General features: G+C 41.7%; 2 protein-coding genes across 2 annotated transcripts in view; one reads left to right on the top strand and one right to left on the bottom strand.

The window, feature by feature from the left end:
- Positions 1 to 424: 424 nt before the first annotated feature.
- Positions 425 to 13090, bottom strand: exoc5 (exocyst complex component 5). The gene is made up of 18 exons (XM_054797511.1): positions 12888 to 13090; positions 12516 to 12610; positions 9673 to 9820; positions 7869 to 8063; positions 6556 to 6620; positions 5486 to 5514; positions 5270 to 5379; positions 5096 to 5140; positions 4883 to 5023; positions 4714 to 4796; positions 4424 to 4633; positions 4203 to 4350; positions 3989 to 4097; positions 3595 to 3715; positions 2318 to 2404; positions 2125 to 2233; positions 1822 to 2037; positions 425 to 1560 (listed from the first exon to the last, which is right to left on the bottom strand). Exons 1-18 carry the CDS (start codon positions 12912 to 12914, stop codon positions 1372 to 1374), a joined length of 2127 nt encoding a protein of 708 aa, XP_054653486.1. The 5' UTR covers positions 12915 to 13090; the 3' UTR covers positions 425 to 1371.
- A 38-nt stretch (positions 13091 to 13128) lies between these two features.
- ap5m1 (adaptor related protein complex 5 subunit mu 1) overlaps positions 13129 to 16205 on the top strand; it is a 5028-nt gene continuing 1951 nt past the window's right edge. The window contains exons 1-5 of the mRNA XM_054797513.1: positions 13129 to 13360; positions 13495 to 14155; positions 14230 to 14457; positions 14531 to 14670; positions 16122 to 16205. The exon at positions 16122 to 16205 is cut by the window's right edge and continues 2 nt beyond it. Coding sequence (XP_054653488.1) covers positions 13293 to 13360; positions 13495 to 14155; positions 14230 to 14457; positions 14531 to 14670; positions 16122 to 16205 — 1181 coding nt within the window. The 5' untranslated portion in view covers positions 13129 to 13292. The remainder of the gene's footprint in view (positions 13361 to 13494; positions 14156 to 14229; positions 14458 to 14530; positions 14671 to 16121) is intronic.

Raw genomic sequence — 16205 nt, 5'->3', positions numbered from 1 at the left:
ATAATTTTTACAAGCTATCCAGTTGTGATTAGGGGGGAGAGAATTGAATTTATGTGGCATAATATTAATATTAGCCTAATTAATTATATTGTTTGGACACGCTCAGCTCTCTGTGTACCTTCTACACAACGGCAACCAGCCGGAGCTGGAACAGAGCTCTCAGGCGTCTCTATCTCACCCCCGTCCATGACTACTGCACACAATTCATCAAGTCAGAGATATCTAATCCCCTCTGGCTCCGCTCACTTCCCCAAGTCGAAGAAAGAACTTTACTCTGGTGGCAAGAATTCCCATGAATACTTGATGACTTCTATAGAAATGGAGACTTGTTTCATTTCACTTTGAAAGTGACATTCACACATAATAAAGCACTGGGCCGACTTTGGCTTCACAGCTCCCCCGCTTCAGGATAGGGACAAAGATAAAATGCATCTTTTTTGTTTAATGAGTCACTGATTAAGGTAAACAGCAGTACTGTACATTGGGAGCAGCTTTGCGGAGGCAGCAGGTATCATCTGCCTTCTATTGTAGTGCAAAAAGACAGCAATAACCAGTGAGCCCAGTCCTCCCTGGTGCGTTTCTTTAAATCAGAGGAGGTCAATGTTTAAATCTCCCCTGACCCAGAAACAGTGCAGATCCAGACGGGAACGTCTTTGAGCAAGTGTTGATCTGTGCAATTACAGTGACACATACTCAGTGACCCATCACAGCAGTCATCTGAGCACACAAAAGACCACCCAAAACCTCTGGTGAGGTTCTCAGACCTGTTTATAGTTGGGATCTCACTTCACTGCAGTGGCATCTTGACCTTTGCTTTGTGCTCAGAGCTCAAAGGTCGGTGAGGTGGTCATGTGTCTCTCTTATCCAGACAGAGCTCTATCGCATGCTTTCTTGGTCTGGCTCAGTCCCGATGGGCTTGTCTGTGTTTGACTTTACAGTGCTCACTTTAAAGCAACTTTAGGGTTTATTCCGGTGCAAAAGAGCAGCCAGAGAATGTATAGATTTGGCACAATCAAAAATAATGTTTTTTGTACATAAGCAGAGAAATCAATGTCCCTTTACTGTCATATGTTTTGAATGGGTGATAGATTAGCATTTAAAAACAGTCGATATACATTTAAATATCTTGAAAAAAAATCAACATGGAGGAAAAAAAAAAGCAGGTAAAATGCACATTATCCCACATTCAAGGAGCAGAAGCCATCATGTCTGTGATGTCATCCCTAGGAGAGTCTGCATATTGGGGCTGGACTATTGCATCCTCTAATAAAAAGGTTGTCTATCTCCAAAGTGCAAAGTTCAAACTCATTGAAGCATGACAGCGGACCGCAGTACTGGACGGAGGGTGTTAGGTGGGTGTTGGTCAAGTCATTAGCTGAAGTGACGGCCCAGTCGGGCTGAACGGTAGTCCACTCTAAGCTGGACGAAGGCGTGCAGAAGGTTGCGGTCCAGATTGGTGAGCTGTTCGCCTGAACACACCTGCTTCAGGTTGTCAGGGGCAACCACCAGGAGGTTACAAAGGGCGTGCAGAGTGTCAAAGAGCTGCAGCACCAGAGGCACCTGCAGAACAGACACACATACATGTAAGAAAACTCCAAGCACCATTAAAAAGGCAGCACAAGAGATGACAGAAACAAGGTTTAAGTATGTGGATTTTGGGCCATTGCAATTTTATGAACTAAACATTCCAACTTCAATAATAATCCTTAGTTCTGGAACTAGTAGAGTATCAGTAGTCATCTTACTTTTTGAAGAGAATGAACAAGCAGAGTGTTTGTACAAAAGGCCATGTTTTGCCCTGGACCTCTGCCCCCCTCTCACCCTGAAGTCCTTGGCACATCGTCGGTATTCAGCCACGTCGCAGATGGCTAGCATGCCTCCCATGGAGCTGTAACTGTACTGCTGCAAGTGCTCGTGGATGAGGCGGTGGAAGCGAACACCCAACTCCGTCAGCACCGTGTCCACATTCTTGCCATCCATAGACTTTCGCACGTGCTCCACCTGCCGACTGACGTAGGCGCAAACCTTGGAGCAAGCCTGCCCGGTACAAGAGGGCGGAAGAGGTTGTTAAAAAGCAAAAACGCTGAGTCATTTATTAGATCTATTAGCCTGTGCTTGTCTTACTGTAGTGTACTGGATCATGACGTTGTTCTCATCCTCCGGCTTAAAGTCAGTCTTCTTCTGTTCCGTTGCCAAGATGTGCTTCATTTGCCCCACCATGCAGTTTAGCGTTCTGCAGCATAGAACCACATCAGTCATCAACATACATCATTTCAAAGCCACCACAAAGGAAGGTTGTGTGTCAGTACACACTGACCTGTCTATTCCTGTGTCCAGTTTCACCTCCATCTGCTCTATTACTTCTTTCTTCTTGTGCAAACACTCAGCCAATTTTGGAGATGAACTGCAAGCACAGATCACAAAATGTCAACATTTTAGAGGTCATATTTCCACCTTAATGTGATTAGTCATTTAAGATGGCAATTATTTAATAACTTATTATTAGGCACTTCATTATGTACACCTGCACAATGTAATGCAAACCAATACAAGAGATGTATCAAACACTCTGCCTTTAAACCAGACCAGGGAGTACCCTGCCTCTCGCCTAGGTATAGTCTCCAGAATACCCCCGCAACCCACGTGAGGATAAGCGGCAAAGAAGATGGATGGATTCTGCCTTTACAAAGACAAGTGTTTATTAATGTAGTTGCAGTTTGCACTGGTGTAGATCCTAGCTTCGCAAAGTGGGGTAGGCAGATTGTCATAGGGGGTACGTGAATAAAAATGGAAAAACTTGAAAAAAGCTTGACAACATTAGCACCACAGTTGTGTGCTGTGTGACGCACATTGAGACTTATATGTATGACTTTCTCTGACGCCACACAAGCAGACGTGTATTCTGTATTCTTCCTTTCACCTCGTCCTTGTTCACAAATGTTAATGCTATGCATAAATGCACAGAGGTGAGGTTTAATAATGTTAGCTCTGTCCTGCTGTGCATTTTTGCTTTGGGCATAATCTCATGCTACATGTGCTCATATGTCCATTTGGCCCAGTACTAAGCCTCGTATTGAATTTACTTATTGATTTCTGCACGTTATGTGCCTTTGTTATTAATTATTTATAATTGCTACTTTTACGTGTAACATTAGTTGCATTGTGCTGATTATGTCCATGCTGTTGCAGACCAAAGCACAGCAAATGAGCATAAAGATTACAGTTCACCACATTTCACCACAGCTTGTCACCACTTGTTATAAATAAATCCAAACAGAAGACCTGCTAGGAGATCTTACCCCTCTAAAACCCTCTCCATTTTAAGATAATGTCATAATATACCGTATATTTAATAATATATCAAATATGTTTCATTGTGTGGTTTATGTTTTTTAAATGTGCAGGAATAGGGGGTACATGACTTCCAGTCAGATATCTGAAGGGGTACGCAACTGCGAAAAATTTGGGAACCATACTGAAAGGAAACTACACTTGCCCCCTCGTGTAGTTAGCCAAAAAAACCTTGTTGATACAGCAATGCTGTGGCCAGTTAGTGTATATTAAATATTCTAAACTCTTTAACCTTGGACCAACCTTATTAGAGGCATAAGCTGGTCATTGAACTGCTTGTCAAACAAGTGAAATATAGAGTTTGCCTGTTGGACCACATCCAGGAAGTACAAGTTGGCGTTCTTGGCATCAGCAGAGGGGATTGCTGTATGAAAAGCAAGAACGAGAGCGAGAGAGATATTGAGAATATGATTAAACAATGCATTTAAAGGCCTGTCCATTACAGGCCAAAAATAGTCTCATCACTAAAACTGGGGGGGTGAAAGTGAAACATATAAGAGTAATAAGACTAATAAAGAAAATAGCATAGTAACTCAATCCTTCAAATGGCAAGTTTAGGGGAGAGCTTGTATCATTTAGCAGACCCATAAGACCTTACTGTGTCCTGGTTCTCAAACATGCAAATAGGTGATTGTACCTGAGAGGCCGATCTCCAAAGCATAGTCAATGTGCTCCACACACAGATGCTCAACCAGCAGCAGGAAGATTGAGAAGGCATTCTTGGGCAGGTCAGCAGGATCTGAAAGCTGCATTATCACAAATGAAGACAGACCACAAGTCGTGCATTGAAAACAGCAGGAGTGTGTATGTAATATATAAACACTGCTCCCAAGCAGGGCCGGTTGCCTCACCTTGTGACACCTCTCAAAGGCATGCCGTGTTTCCTGCAGTAGGTTGACCACCAACTCTGGTGACAGAAATGTCTCCCCATGGGTGTCAATACTAGGGCCCAGTGGTAGGTTGGTGCGTTGTCTGATTCTCTCCTTTAGCTCTTGAATACTATAGAAAATACCTTAATATCAGTATGTAGTTGTCGGGCAGTAAGTGAATAAACCATGCAATGTAATCGGACCTGCCAGTGCCAATTGGGCGTTTCTGGTGGTTCTTGGAGTCGTAGTAGCGCTGCAGAATCATGGCTCCGCGAGTGCGAAGGTAGTCCTTCTCCATGTCAATGTAGCTTTCCAGGTAGGAGGAGAAGATGCTCTTTATGAGCTTGGACAGGAAGGTGTGCTTGTCAGAGCCCAGATTGAACTCAGTCAGCTTGGGGGCCAACACAGTGGTTCTGGAGAATTTGGGGACACAATGCATAAGGGTGAAGACTTCTGTGTGCACAGAAATGAAATAACAAGAGCAGTGACTTACCTAGTGTAAAGGTCATAGAGGTTCTTGAGGTATTGTTCCACATCAGAATGTCGTGTGCCATCCAGTTTTTCCCTGACGTGGGCCTGCACACACAAAGCCAGTCAGAATCCAATGAATGAAAGTCCAAATGAGGACAGTTGCTTTAATAACCTGAAGACACCAGAGGTACCTGTAATTTGTTTTCAAAGATATTCTGGATCAGTTTAGCCATGACGGTCTCCGGGCTGCTGAACACCTCACCGACTTGTTTGTTGACCCTCTGGCAGAGGACTGCTGTGTCCTCAAACACATCATTCCTCATGTACGCACCCTACGATAAATATGAAAGTTTAATCCAAATATTTGTCCCAACTGATGAATAAGCCTCGGAAAAATCACTTACTTCCTGACATTGTTTGATGTAGACATCCACACAGTGTGCATAGCCCTTTAGAAACATTCACAAGTGTTACTTTTTTTTTTAGAAATTGCTCTTTACCTAACAGATGAAACCATCATGTATAAATGGTTACAGGGAAGATTGACTGACAAAACACAAACTACATCTTGGGGTCACCTTGAAATGTAGGAGAACTGCTGCCACCTCCCGCATACGTCCAATCTCGCCCCTGCGTTGGGCAGCAGTAAACTCCTGGATTAACTGCCGCTCCAGGTCATGGTACTTACCTGAAAACAACAATATTGTCAAAAAAACAACAACAAAAAAAATATTGCTCACAAAATAACCTTTTAGTGCAGATTATTGTAGATGCAAGGCATGTGGTAAACTTACTTGCAATTTTGGCTTTAACATCTGCAAATCTGGAAATCACAAAATTAACCATAAAGATGATTAGTGTGTGTGTGTGTGTGTGTATGTCACAATCAATTCCACAAGTCACTTCATTACATACACAAAGCACATACATAATCTAATGAAATCAAGAGATGGATCAAAAAACACAACAATAAAAATGTTTTCAGTTTTGATGGGAGTATAACAGAGTTACTGTATTGACCCAAATTGTTAGACAATATTTTTTGCCTAGAAACAGTCTGAAAAAGACAGGTCGTCTTATATTCATGGTCTACGGATTTAGACATGCAGAGCAACATTTGGATGATGTCACAGCGAGGGCTTTTCATCCCATCAATCACACAAACCACTGACTAAGTCTCAAAGGGTGAGCAAGTTGGCAGACAACAGAGTTATGATGCTAATTTTAAGATTTTAAGATTATGGTGATCAAGCAGAGTCATCAAACTGATGAGCAGATAAGAAATTTGATTTGTTTTTTTGTTTTTTTTTTAAAATGGAAATATAATTTCACTAATATTGAACACATGATTAAATAAAAGATTCCTTTTGTCTTTGACCATCCATATTTTTTCCTAAAACGGGTCTTGAAAACGAGGGCTCGTCTTATATTCAGATCATTTTGGTAGTTTAGATACATGGGAGGGCCAGAAATGTGTTTATCATACTGTAGCGTATTTTACACAAGCAAAAAATTAGAAACAGCTCTGTGATGCCATCCACTTCTACACCACAGCAAGCTACAACAATTATAAAAATAATAAATTAACAACGCTCTGAAAGTGTCAATCAAAACTGAGCACTATTATCTAACTATTAGCATTTTTAATAAATACATAAGTACCTAATGAAGTGTCCCATGTATGTACATATACAAGTCAGAGCTTTGTTTCCAGAACCCCATTAAAAAATGAAATTCCAATTTAAATATGTGAAATTCTTCAATCGGCTTAGACAGTGAGGAACAGTTTACATGCTTAATACAGCACCTTCCCCTTGTTTGACAGTGCCCTTGTCTAAAGCTGCCTCCAGGATGCCTGACTCACCTGTCGAATGGCAGCTCCTGGGCAATGAGATGCAGCTTCTGAATGATATCAGCAGCCTCTTTAATCTGAAGAAGGAAGCAGAAGGGAGAGGAAGTCAGCGTGGGGGAGAAACGAGAGAGAGAGAGAGAGTGAGCTAGCCCATCATGACCATGAGAGGTGGACATTTCTGAAATAAAGCAGGAAGGCCGCCGGCAGTGTGTCCACTTGGGGGATCATCATCTTAAAACAGCCCTCCTCCGCCTCTCTGTGTTGAACAGCGAGCTGATAACAGGCAGCGCTCACCTGGGCATCGGCACCAGCGGTCCTGACTTAGCAGCACATCCAGCTCTTTATTGCCATGCCTTTTCTCAATGGCCTATAATCCTGCAGGATTCCAAATCGCCTTCAATAATCTGTCCGACCAGGGATATCTGTCTGAAAAAAAAAATGGGGGGCCCCTGTCGAACCAAACCCCCCGCCCCACCCCCCCTCACCCCGCCTGACATACACGCTGACTGTAAAAAGCCCCGGACCCGCGAAAGGCCCGCCGTCTGCAACTCCTCTGTTCCCGCAGATGCCTGCCTCAGCTAACATCATTACTCTGCTCCCGTGAGAAGGATCCAGCCTTTCTGCTCAGCGAAGGTTTTCTAAGTATCTGTCCCCCAGCTAAGATTAGCTAAATCCCATGTAAGTAATGTAGCCGTCTCCCTGCAGTCAGGGTTTAGCAGCACTTGTCTCCACGCTGGCGGGCCAGCCCTCCCTTTCAGGAGGATTAGCAAAGCCATTCCCCTCCAGCTATTCACTTGAAACTTTTTCTTTTCCTCCCTCATCTGCAGGTATGATCAGGAAAGGGAATCTAGACAGATGTTTCTGCATCCCTTTCTGGAAAAAAAGCTCTTGACTCTGAGATGGACCCCTACACTCGCTGATCTACTCATGACAGTCCTACTAATAGGAGTGAATGTAAAACCACCACAAACTCTCCGGTGTAACTTTGAGTGCATCTGTGGTCTATATGACTGCTGTGGGTGCTTGCTGCTACCACATCTTTGCTCTGATAAAATACGTACTATAAATGTAATTAGGGTTGACAAGAAGCCACTGACATCCATGCTCGTCAATCAGGAAACTAATGGCAAACAGCACATGACAGTTTATTAATCCTAATTAACTATGGGATGCAACTTGGGGGGATGAACTTGACAGGTTATTATGTGTGGTTTACTTCATAATGCTCTTCAGTCTCACCTCAGGCAACATCAAAGCAGGATTCCTCCTCAATGGTCTCACACACAAACATATAAACACACCGAGGGAGGGAACATCATACCCACCTTGTCTGGGTTATTGAAGACGTCACTACGTAGCTCCCCATCCAAGAATTCGTTGAAGTAGGTCATTAGACGCTGAGCCTCTACAGCCCGCTGTCGTGGAGTGTTCACTCCTTCCAGCTGGTCGCCAAGGTGACAAACTTTAGTTGCCACATAACTGATATGCTCATCCAGCTCCTGAAAATGCTGGAAAGCCACCTGACAGAAGAGGGGGAAGAAACATTTGTGATGTAATCTTTTAAAAGGTGCCGAAGTTGGGATGGGGATCAATTCTCTGTACCATAATGGCACCGGTGTTGATGCAAACGGTAAGAATCAGACCGAAAAACTTATCGGGACTAAATTAATAGTTACTATTAATTAATTGATACTATTAATTTAGTGACACTGAAATGAGGCAAAAATGGGGTGTAGTTACTGCCGCTGAATTCTGGATTCATCTGTCAAAACAGTGTTACACTTGATGCTAGTTTTTGACCTGCACAGACGGCGGTGAGAATCTAGCTAAACTGCTCAGGCTGAAACACTCAAAAGTTTGGATGTACTTCACCTCAAAAGATGCATACTCAGCCACTTGCAACAGATGCTTGAAGGTGATCTTGTGTAAGTAATGTCTTGTCAGTAACTTCACTTTCTCAGTTAAAACACGACTCATGTAGACATGTAGGATTAACTAGCAAACACTGTTGTAACGGTGGTCTAACATCGTCACAATTGTGTATCACTTATCAATTTCTTATGGAATTGTGTGGAATGTATGCATGTAAACTACTGTAAAATCTTGCAATTACTGCTGTTTTTCTGCAATAATTATCACAATTAGTTTTTCATATAGGTTAATGTATTACTTCATTATCATTTTATTTATATTATTGTATTAGTAAGTATTTAAATGACTATTTAAATGACAATACTGGTGAACTTGTGAGTCACAAAATTCTATAGAATAAAAAAACAAAATTAGTTTAGTACCGGCAATGGCGCCATTTCAAAAGCACCGGTATCAGATAATATCTAAACCATAGCTTCCCAAAGTGGCGTACGCACCAATTGTAATACTGGGTACGTGAAAAAACAAGTAGCACCCAACATTCACAATTACGAGTGAACGCCTCACGGCACCAGGAGAACGGAGCAGAAAGCAGAAAGGAGACAGAGCATGAAGTTGTTCGTTGTTCTATGAACAAATAAGTACCGTACGTTTGATGATTATTTTGTGCATTGAGAATGTTTCACCTTGAAGATTTCGTTTATATTGGTGTTCCAATCCCTGCACGGCGCAGCGGTGAAAACCTGTCACTGTGAGTGACTGAAAATGAAGCGTTCTGGTTGGTTGCATGCATTTCTGTACTTCGTTTACTGCTTTATCGTGATTGTTAAACTTTCCCCTTCAACTTGGTATTGAATTAATATGCAAGCTTAAACCATAGTCATCGTAAGTGGGCAAAAAAAAGTGATGCTCAAATTCAACCCATTCAAACAGAAGTATGCCAACATTAGACTGGAATAAACAATATGCAGGATGATTACCAATCTATTTATCAGTGCTCATGTCAAACTTTATCAAAATGTGACCATGCAAAATACACATTTTTGACCCGGAATTCCTATAAAATTAATTAACCAGTTAATTATGTTCGATATTTCAAGTTAATTAAGGTAAATAGGTGTGTGTTTTTTAAGTGTGCAGGAGTAGGGGGCACATGGCTTCAGGTCAAATGTCTGACGGGGTACGCCACTGTAAAGTTTGGGAACCACTGACCTAAACGATACCAAACCCTATGTCCAAGTGGGTCAAACAACACACCTGGTTGCTCCTCTGCAAGTCCTGCACTTTGTGGGCAAATTCCTTAGCCTCACGGTGACACTGATGTTCCAGTTTTTCAACCCGCCGCTGAATTTTCTCATCCAGCTGCTTCAGTTCCTCAATGTGGTTCTCAAACTCTTCCAACAACCTGTTATGCAAGGAAAAACGGTTAAGACACAGAACTTCGAACGGGAATGATCCACAGTTTAAAAACACCCAGTTTGCCTGGAAAAGTAATTGAGTCCACACGGTTAAACTTGTCCCACTGACCTCACAGATGTACAGCTGTTATTAGTTAGAGAATAATGTCAGATGCTTAATTCGTGGGTAGCCCAGCCTTAAGAAGCTCAAGCAGCTTCGTCGGCTGCATTTTCAAGCGCCATGAGGGCTGCAGAGCAAATGTTCTAAGTCAGCAGCATATTTCACAGAGCAGGAAACATCCCGAAATGATGAGTGTATAATCTTCTGACTAATTCCTTAAGCAATGGCTGCAGCTTAAAGACATCTCCCAGCCTTTCCCAGTAGACACTCATTCCCGGGTTGGTGACTCAAAAGTGGTGGCCTCCGAAGATACGTTGTCTCTGACTCCCCACTAAGAGCTTTCAATGAGGTGGTGGCAACAGTTTAATGGAGGAAGTAAATAAGGTAAGAGGGATAAACACATATATAATTTAGGTGTTGTGGCATTTGTGCTTAAAGAAAATAACTTACTCACCAAATGTACTGTAAACAACACAATTCAGTGCAGATCAAATTCTTTTTGTTCAATTAATTACATTAAAAATTTGCCACATTCAGCTTTGGGATCTTTCTTTTTTCTAGGCATTTTATCCTATCCATCCATCCATTTTCTATGCCGCTTATCCTCATTAGGGTCGCGGCGGTATGCTGGAGCCTATTACAGTTGACTTATGGGCGAGAGGCGGAGTACACCCTGGACCGGCCGCCAGCCAATCGCAGGCATTTTATCCTATTTGTCCCTTAAATCAGCACCCCAATAAAAAAATGTATACTTCAGGTTTACTTCACATAAAACGACTTTTAAATACTATTTCAAATGCATTTATCTTTACACAAATTTGATTGATTACAAGTTGACAATAGTTATCTTGGAGAGTAATAAAATATCTACCTAGATACAGTATCTATGACTCAAAAGTGACTCAAAAATAGTGACTGTAAACTTAAAAGTATGGATGTCCCTATCCGATCTTCCGGATTGGGATCGGTGATCCACTGTATTTTGAAGATTGGATAATATCGGCATCCGCTACGAGATCAGGCCGATCCGGTTGCCATATAACATTCGTAACTCTGGGCCACACTCCAACACGGTAGGTGCGGTAATGCACCTCAAAACTGGTTGCCACTCGATTCCCGCCACCAGGAAGAAGAAGAAAACGCAGCGTTACCATGCAGACATGTCCACGGTGTACCGTGGTGAAGTTAGCTGTTAGATGTTGGATATTCGGCTCCGTAGCTAAAGCAGTAGTTCCCCCTCACTGTGCCAGGACTGCTGTGTCACGGTGTGGGGAGCTGCCGGGAAGTGCCGCTCTTCCCGCTGGTTGTTTACACTATGGACTGTCAATAAAATACTATTGTATTGAAGATTCTAGAGCCCTATGACTTCCGCTTTAACAGAATCGCGGAATTACAATATGCAAACATGTCGAAACGGTGGCAAAAATCCTTGGAAACTCCACTCTTACGGAGCATGAATGGAAGCTAGCGGGGTTTAGGCGGAGCGTGCTAGTGCCGCTGTGTGTGTGTGTGTGTGAGAGAGACTCAGGCTGGATGAGTATATTTTCACTGTGTTGTGTTTTACCGCTTTAATGTAAGGACCATTTTACAATGCCCACTGACGACGTGCAGGTTCTGAATGAAAAAGGCCGAGAGGCACGTTTATTCTTGCACCCAGCTCATATCAACCGTCAATTGCAATTCTCAACACACGCAACACACTTCCGGCCTTCAAAATAAAAGCGCTCTTTGTCACATTTTTGTAATTGTGTAAACAAAATAAGGGCGTCATAAAAATATCTTACATTAAAAATGCGATTGGAAATATGTCTGACTACATTTTCCTTAATCACAATCACGGACATTTCAGTTTATTGAGGATTTTGTAGCAGTATGTGCTGAGGCTGACATCCCATTAGAAAAGTTAGCTAAGCTACACCCATTTCTCAATTACTGGACAAAATGGGCCAATGATGTATTGCATCAATAAATCTAAGGAGTTTTGCATTTCATTCATGGACATTTTATTCACTAACCCAAATAGCACACACTCTATGCTGGTAAAATAAGTGTTAAGGTAAAAAACAGAATTCTAAAAAATGATAACAGAAAAAGCAGAACGAAAGCTTATTATTATTAAAAAAACATTTTTTAAAAAGGATCAGATCAGATCAGATCAGATCAGCAAGATTATAAAAAAAAAATCAAATGGGAAGCCAAATAATGTGGATCGGGACATCCCTAATGAAAAGTGCTGTATGATATAAATAATGATGCTAACTACGTTTATAAACCATTAACATAGGATTAAACTCTTACTTTGTCAAAATAAGGTTCACATTCAATGATGTCCAGTAAGTATTTAATTTAAGCATTTGTTTGCTGTCAAACATTGATAGTGTTCTTAATAGTGACTTATTAAACAGCAAGACATTTTTTTTGTGAATTTTTGGCTACTGTTACTGGAGTTGAGATGACCATCTGCTACCTTATAGGCCAATGTATAATTTTATGTATAATTTTGCATAAGTCGCTTTGTCTGATGACTTAAGGTGTGCAGTTTATATATGTTTTTTTTAATTAAAGAAATAATAAATCAGTACCGTTTGGGGTCAAATGCCTCAGCTCCTCCTTTGGAGCCTCCTCCAGGTGTCCTCCATGCCAATCTTTCAATGTACTCATCTGCATCAAAGGGCTCCTAATATGCACAAATAAATAATAGCTTCGATCATCTTACAGCAACCAGAAAAGATTTTCTTTATCAGCATGCCAGCGATATTAAACTACCTCTAATGGCATTGTTTTAAAATGAACAGTTTTGATAATCAGCACAACACACCGAGCCATTATATTAATTCGTAAATTCATAATACATACAGATACACAAAGTGTATGCAGATTAATAAGAAGCTCGGGTGGTTAGCCACCTAGCTACTCAGAGCTAACACAACTCAGGACAGCAGCAATCATTTTACCTCGAACAGCTGAGGAGTCGTCGCCATGTTTAAGAATCAGCTGGCGCCGTGACGGAATACAACGTGGAGGGAGGAGAGCAAGGTCGGCACTGCGGCCGACCTCCACATGGATTTGCTAATTTCAAACAATTTTGCTCTTTGTTGACAGCTAGCTGGTTAGCAGTCCAGCTTCCTGTATGGTAGAGAAGGGTGGAGACGGTGACCAATCCACGCAAGTGCGCATGCGTCTTTGTCAGGTGATTGGCGCTTGTTTGTCACATGAGACAGCAACAGGAAGTACAGTCGCTGTGAGTCTGTGATGTTTTCAGTAACATATAAGTCAGTTGATTAAATTACAAAATTAGAATTTTACTTTTTGGAAACTTGTCTGTATTTCTGTAGCTTCTGTTCAGTTCAACTAGATAAATGAGTTTTCGTGCTTTGTGGATTATTTATCAAGATAAAGGGGAAAATGCTTCAGTGCGCTTTTCAAGGTTCGTACGTAGCTTTATTTATCTGTTTTAATTTGTCTTCAATCTGTTTGATATATTATTACATATGACAGTAGGAGTGTACTCATAGTATATCACACTAATTTTAGCTGCTTGTGTTCCATGTCCACTCACAGGAGGTTTTCGACGGTGGAACACCGTGCAAAGATACTAGCAGGCTCCTTGTATGTAGCTGTTCCAGAGGACAGCACTGTGCTCAGACTCCTGCTTACTGAGCTCGGCCTGTCAGACCCACCTAAACCATTCGTTCTTCTCAGAGATGATTGTCGGCGCTGCCCGCGTACACCTGTTTATGAGCTGTGTGTGGACGGTCCTGGCCAGGGAACACTCTGGCCAGTGTTGGTCATCACTCATGGACCTCTCATTCTAGCTTGCCTGTGTCTAGTGGACGTCCCCGCTGAGCCCAGGCCGCCTTTAACCAACCTGCTGTCTGTCTCACTGGGCATCACATTTCTGAATGGATTACAGAATTTCCTCCTGGACTCAGGGGGTAAGGTTGATAGTGAGGTCATAGCCTCTCGTCTGGCAGTGCTGCCCTCTGTGCTCCTGCATGTTTGCCCTTTTGGTATGCCGCTAGATGTGCCCTCTCTGGGGGTACTTGCTTCATCTTCTGTGCCTGCTCCAGCTGGGAACCAGAAACAGCCAGTCTGGAAGACTGGTTTCCACAAAGGGCGTGCTGTCGTCAACATAACACTGACTGAAACTGTGCGCTCGATGCAATATGGTGACCCGAGTAGACAGGACATGTGGGATGTGTACGGCACAGTGATGTGCAAAGTAAGGTCTAAAGCAAAACAACATTTTTACTCGCTGTCAGTCTCCTTCAGTGTACTTTGTCTTACTTTCAACAGTGTGAAGTAGAGGGGGTGCTCCCAAATGTGACAGTGACCCTCACGCTACCACCTAATGGATCACCACTGCAGGACATCCTGGTGCATCCCTGCGTCACCTCACTGGATTCCAATATCTTAACAGCATGCAGTGTTGATAACGACGATGGCTCATCTTTCTCAGGACCTTACAAGTTTCCTTTCTCTCCACCTTTGGAGCCGTTTCGACTTTGTGGCTACACATCGCAGGTTACAAGCAGACAGCTAAGTTGAGCACACTTTGCCTACCTTCTTTGGCTAATAAGTCCTAAATCTTCCACAGGTCCCTGTTCCCCCTATACTGGGGTCATATCAACTAAAGGAGGAGGAAAACCACTTTCTTGTGTCAGTGACTCTCAAACTTCATGAAAGTGTAAAGAATAGTTTTGAGTACTGTGAAGCACGCCTGCCTTTTTTTAACAGGTAAACAATCTTTTTTTTTTTAATCTTATGCCATTTTTCCTATATCATCACACCTTATCATCATTTACTCAGTGAAGGCCAAGGTCAGTGAATAGATACTGTGGAAGGTCAAACAGAGTTCATTACAGGTCATTTGTTCATTTACAGATTTCAAAACAAAGTTTCTCATGGGAAATATTGGAAATAGAAATATACTTCCACCTTTTGATGAGGCATGATGAGCAATGCGAGCCTCCTGGGTGTTGTGCTTAATTGTCACACAAGTGTAAAAAGAAGTTAACCACAGAATAGTAAGATGTGACAAAAAGAAAACACTCTACCTTGACTTTGACTAGAAGCTTGTGTAGCTAACATTAGCATGTTAGCAGCACGAGCATGCTAGGTGTTAGCATGTTAGCTTTTGTTTTTTTCAAATATAAAAACATACTTAAACATGTACTGTTTTCAGGTTACCATGCTAGCTATTAGCATGTTAGCATTGTTGCTATTTGGAAATGTATAAACTTATATAGACATTGTTTTTATCGTCAATGTTAACATGCTAACGGTTAGCATGCTTGTATGCTAACATTAACATGTTAGCATTGTAGCCCTTTTTTCTGGTATTATCGCAGTTAATAGTTAGCATGTTATCACTGTGAATATGCTAATGTTAGCATGCTAGCATTTAAGCAGTGTAAACTTCAATCATCAGCAAGTGCTATTACACTAGGTGTTAGTATGGTAACAGTCATGTTAGCATTATTATCATGCTAAAATTAGCATGTTACTTTTTTGTTATTTTCAAAAGTTATAAACTTTTGTGTAAACTTTTTAATGTTCCCTGTGAGCATTCTAACAGCTAGCATGTTAACAATACTAGCATGCTAAAATTAGCACGTTATATTTTTACGATATTTTCAAAAGTATAAACTTGCATAGACAGTGGTTTCGTGTTAGGTGCTAGCATGCTAACAGTTTAGGTTCGCGTACGATATAGCGTGCATCTTGTCGTGTTATTAATACACTGTGTGAGTCCATCTGTATTTTACAGGGTGTTCCAAAAAATGTATACACACTTATCACAATTTGTTAAATGTTCCACGTGTAAAACAATTTACAAAGATCATTTTATTGTTTTGTCATTGACAGTTTTTAAACTAACGTCCGTTAGGGTCCAGACGTGAACGCGAAGCAATGGAATCGCACACATCACGAAACAATTCCCTTGGTTTCTGCGTGCATTCACGTTCAATGGCTGCTCTCAATGCAGACTCTCACAATATCAATTCTAAGCAAGAAAATCACATTTATTACAGAATTGTGCAGCCCCACTGCAGCACTGTGAAATATGGTGACAAAATAAAAATTGGAAGTGATGTTGTGTCATAGATCAACATTATACTGAACACCTCTTAGACTACTTTAAATCTGAATACAGTTTTCATGTACTGTGTTTGCATCTTGTGCAGGCCTCAGATGGGGTCTGTGGATGTTAAAGTGGGCTCTGGACAACTGGAAGTTTCAAAGGAGAAGAACCTTCTTGTGTGGGTCCT

Source organism: Dunckerocampus dactyliophorus, chromosome 13 (assembly GCF_027744805.1).
Source record: "Dunckerocampus dactyliophorus isolate RoL2022-P2 chromosome 13, RoL_Ddac_1.1, whole genome shotgun sequence".
Classification (NCBI taxonomy): Eukaryota; Metazoa; Chordata; class Actinopteri; order Syngnathiformes; family Syngnathidae; genus Dunckerocampus; species Dunckerocampus dactyliophorus.
This window is presented reverse-complemented; position numbering and strand designations above follow the sequence as displayed.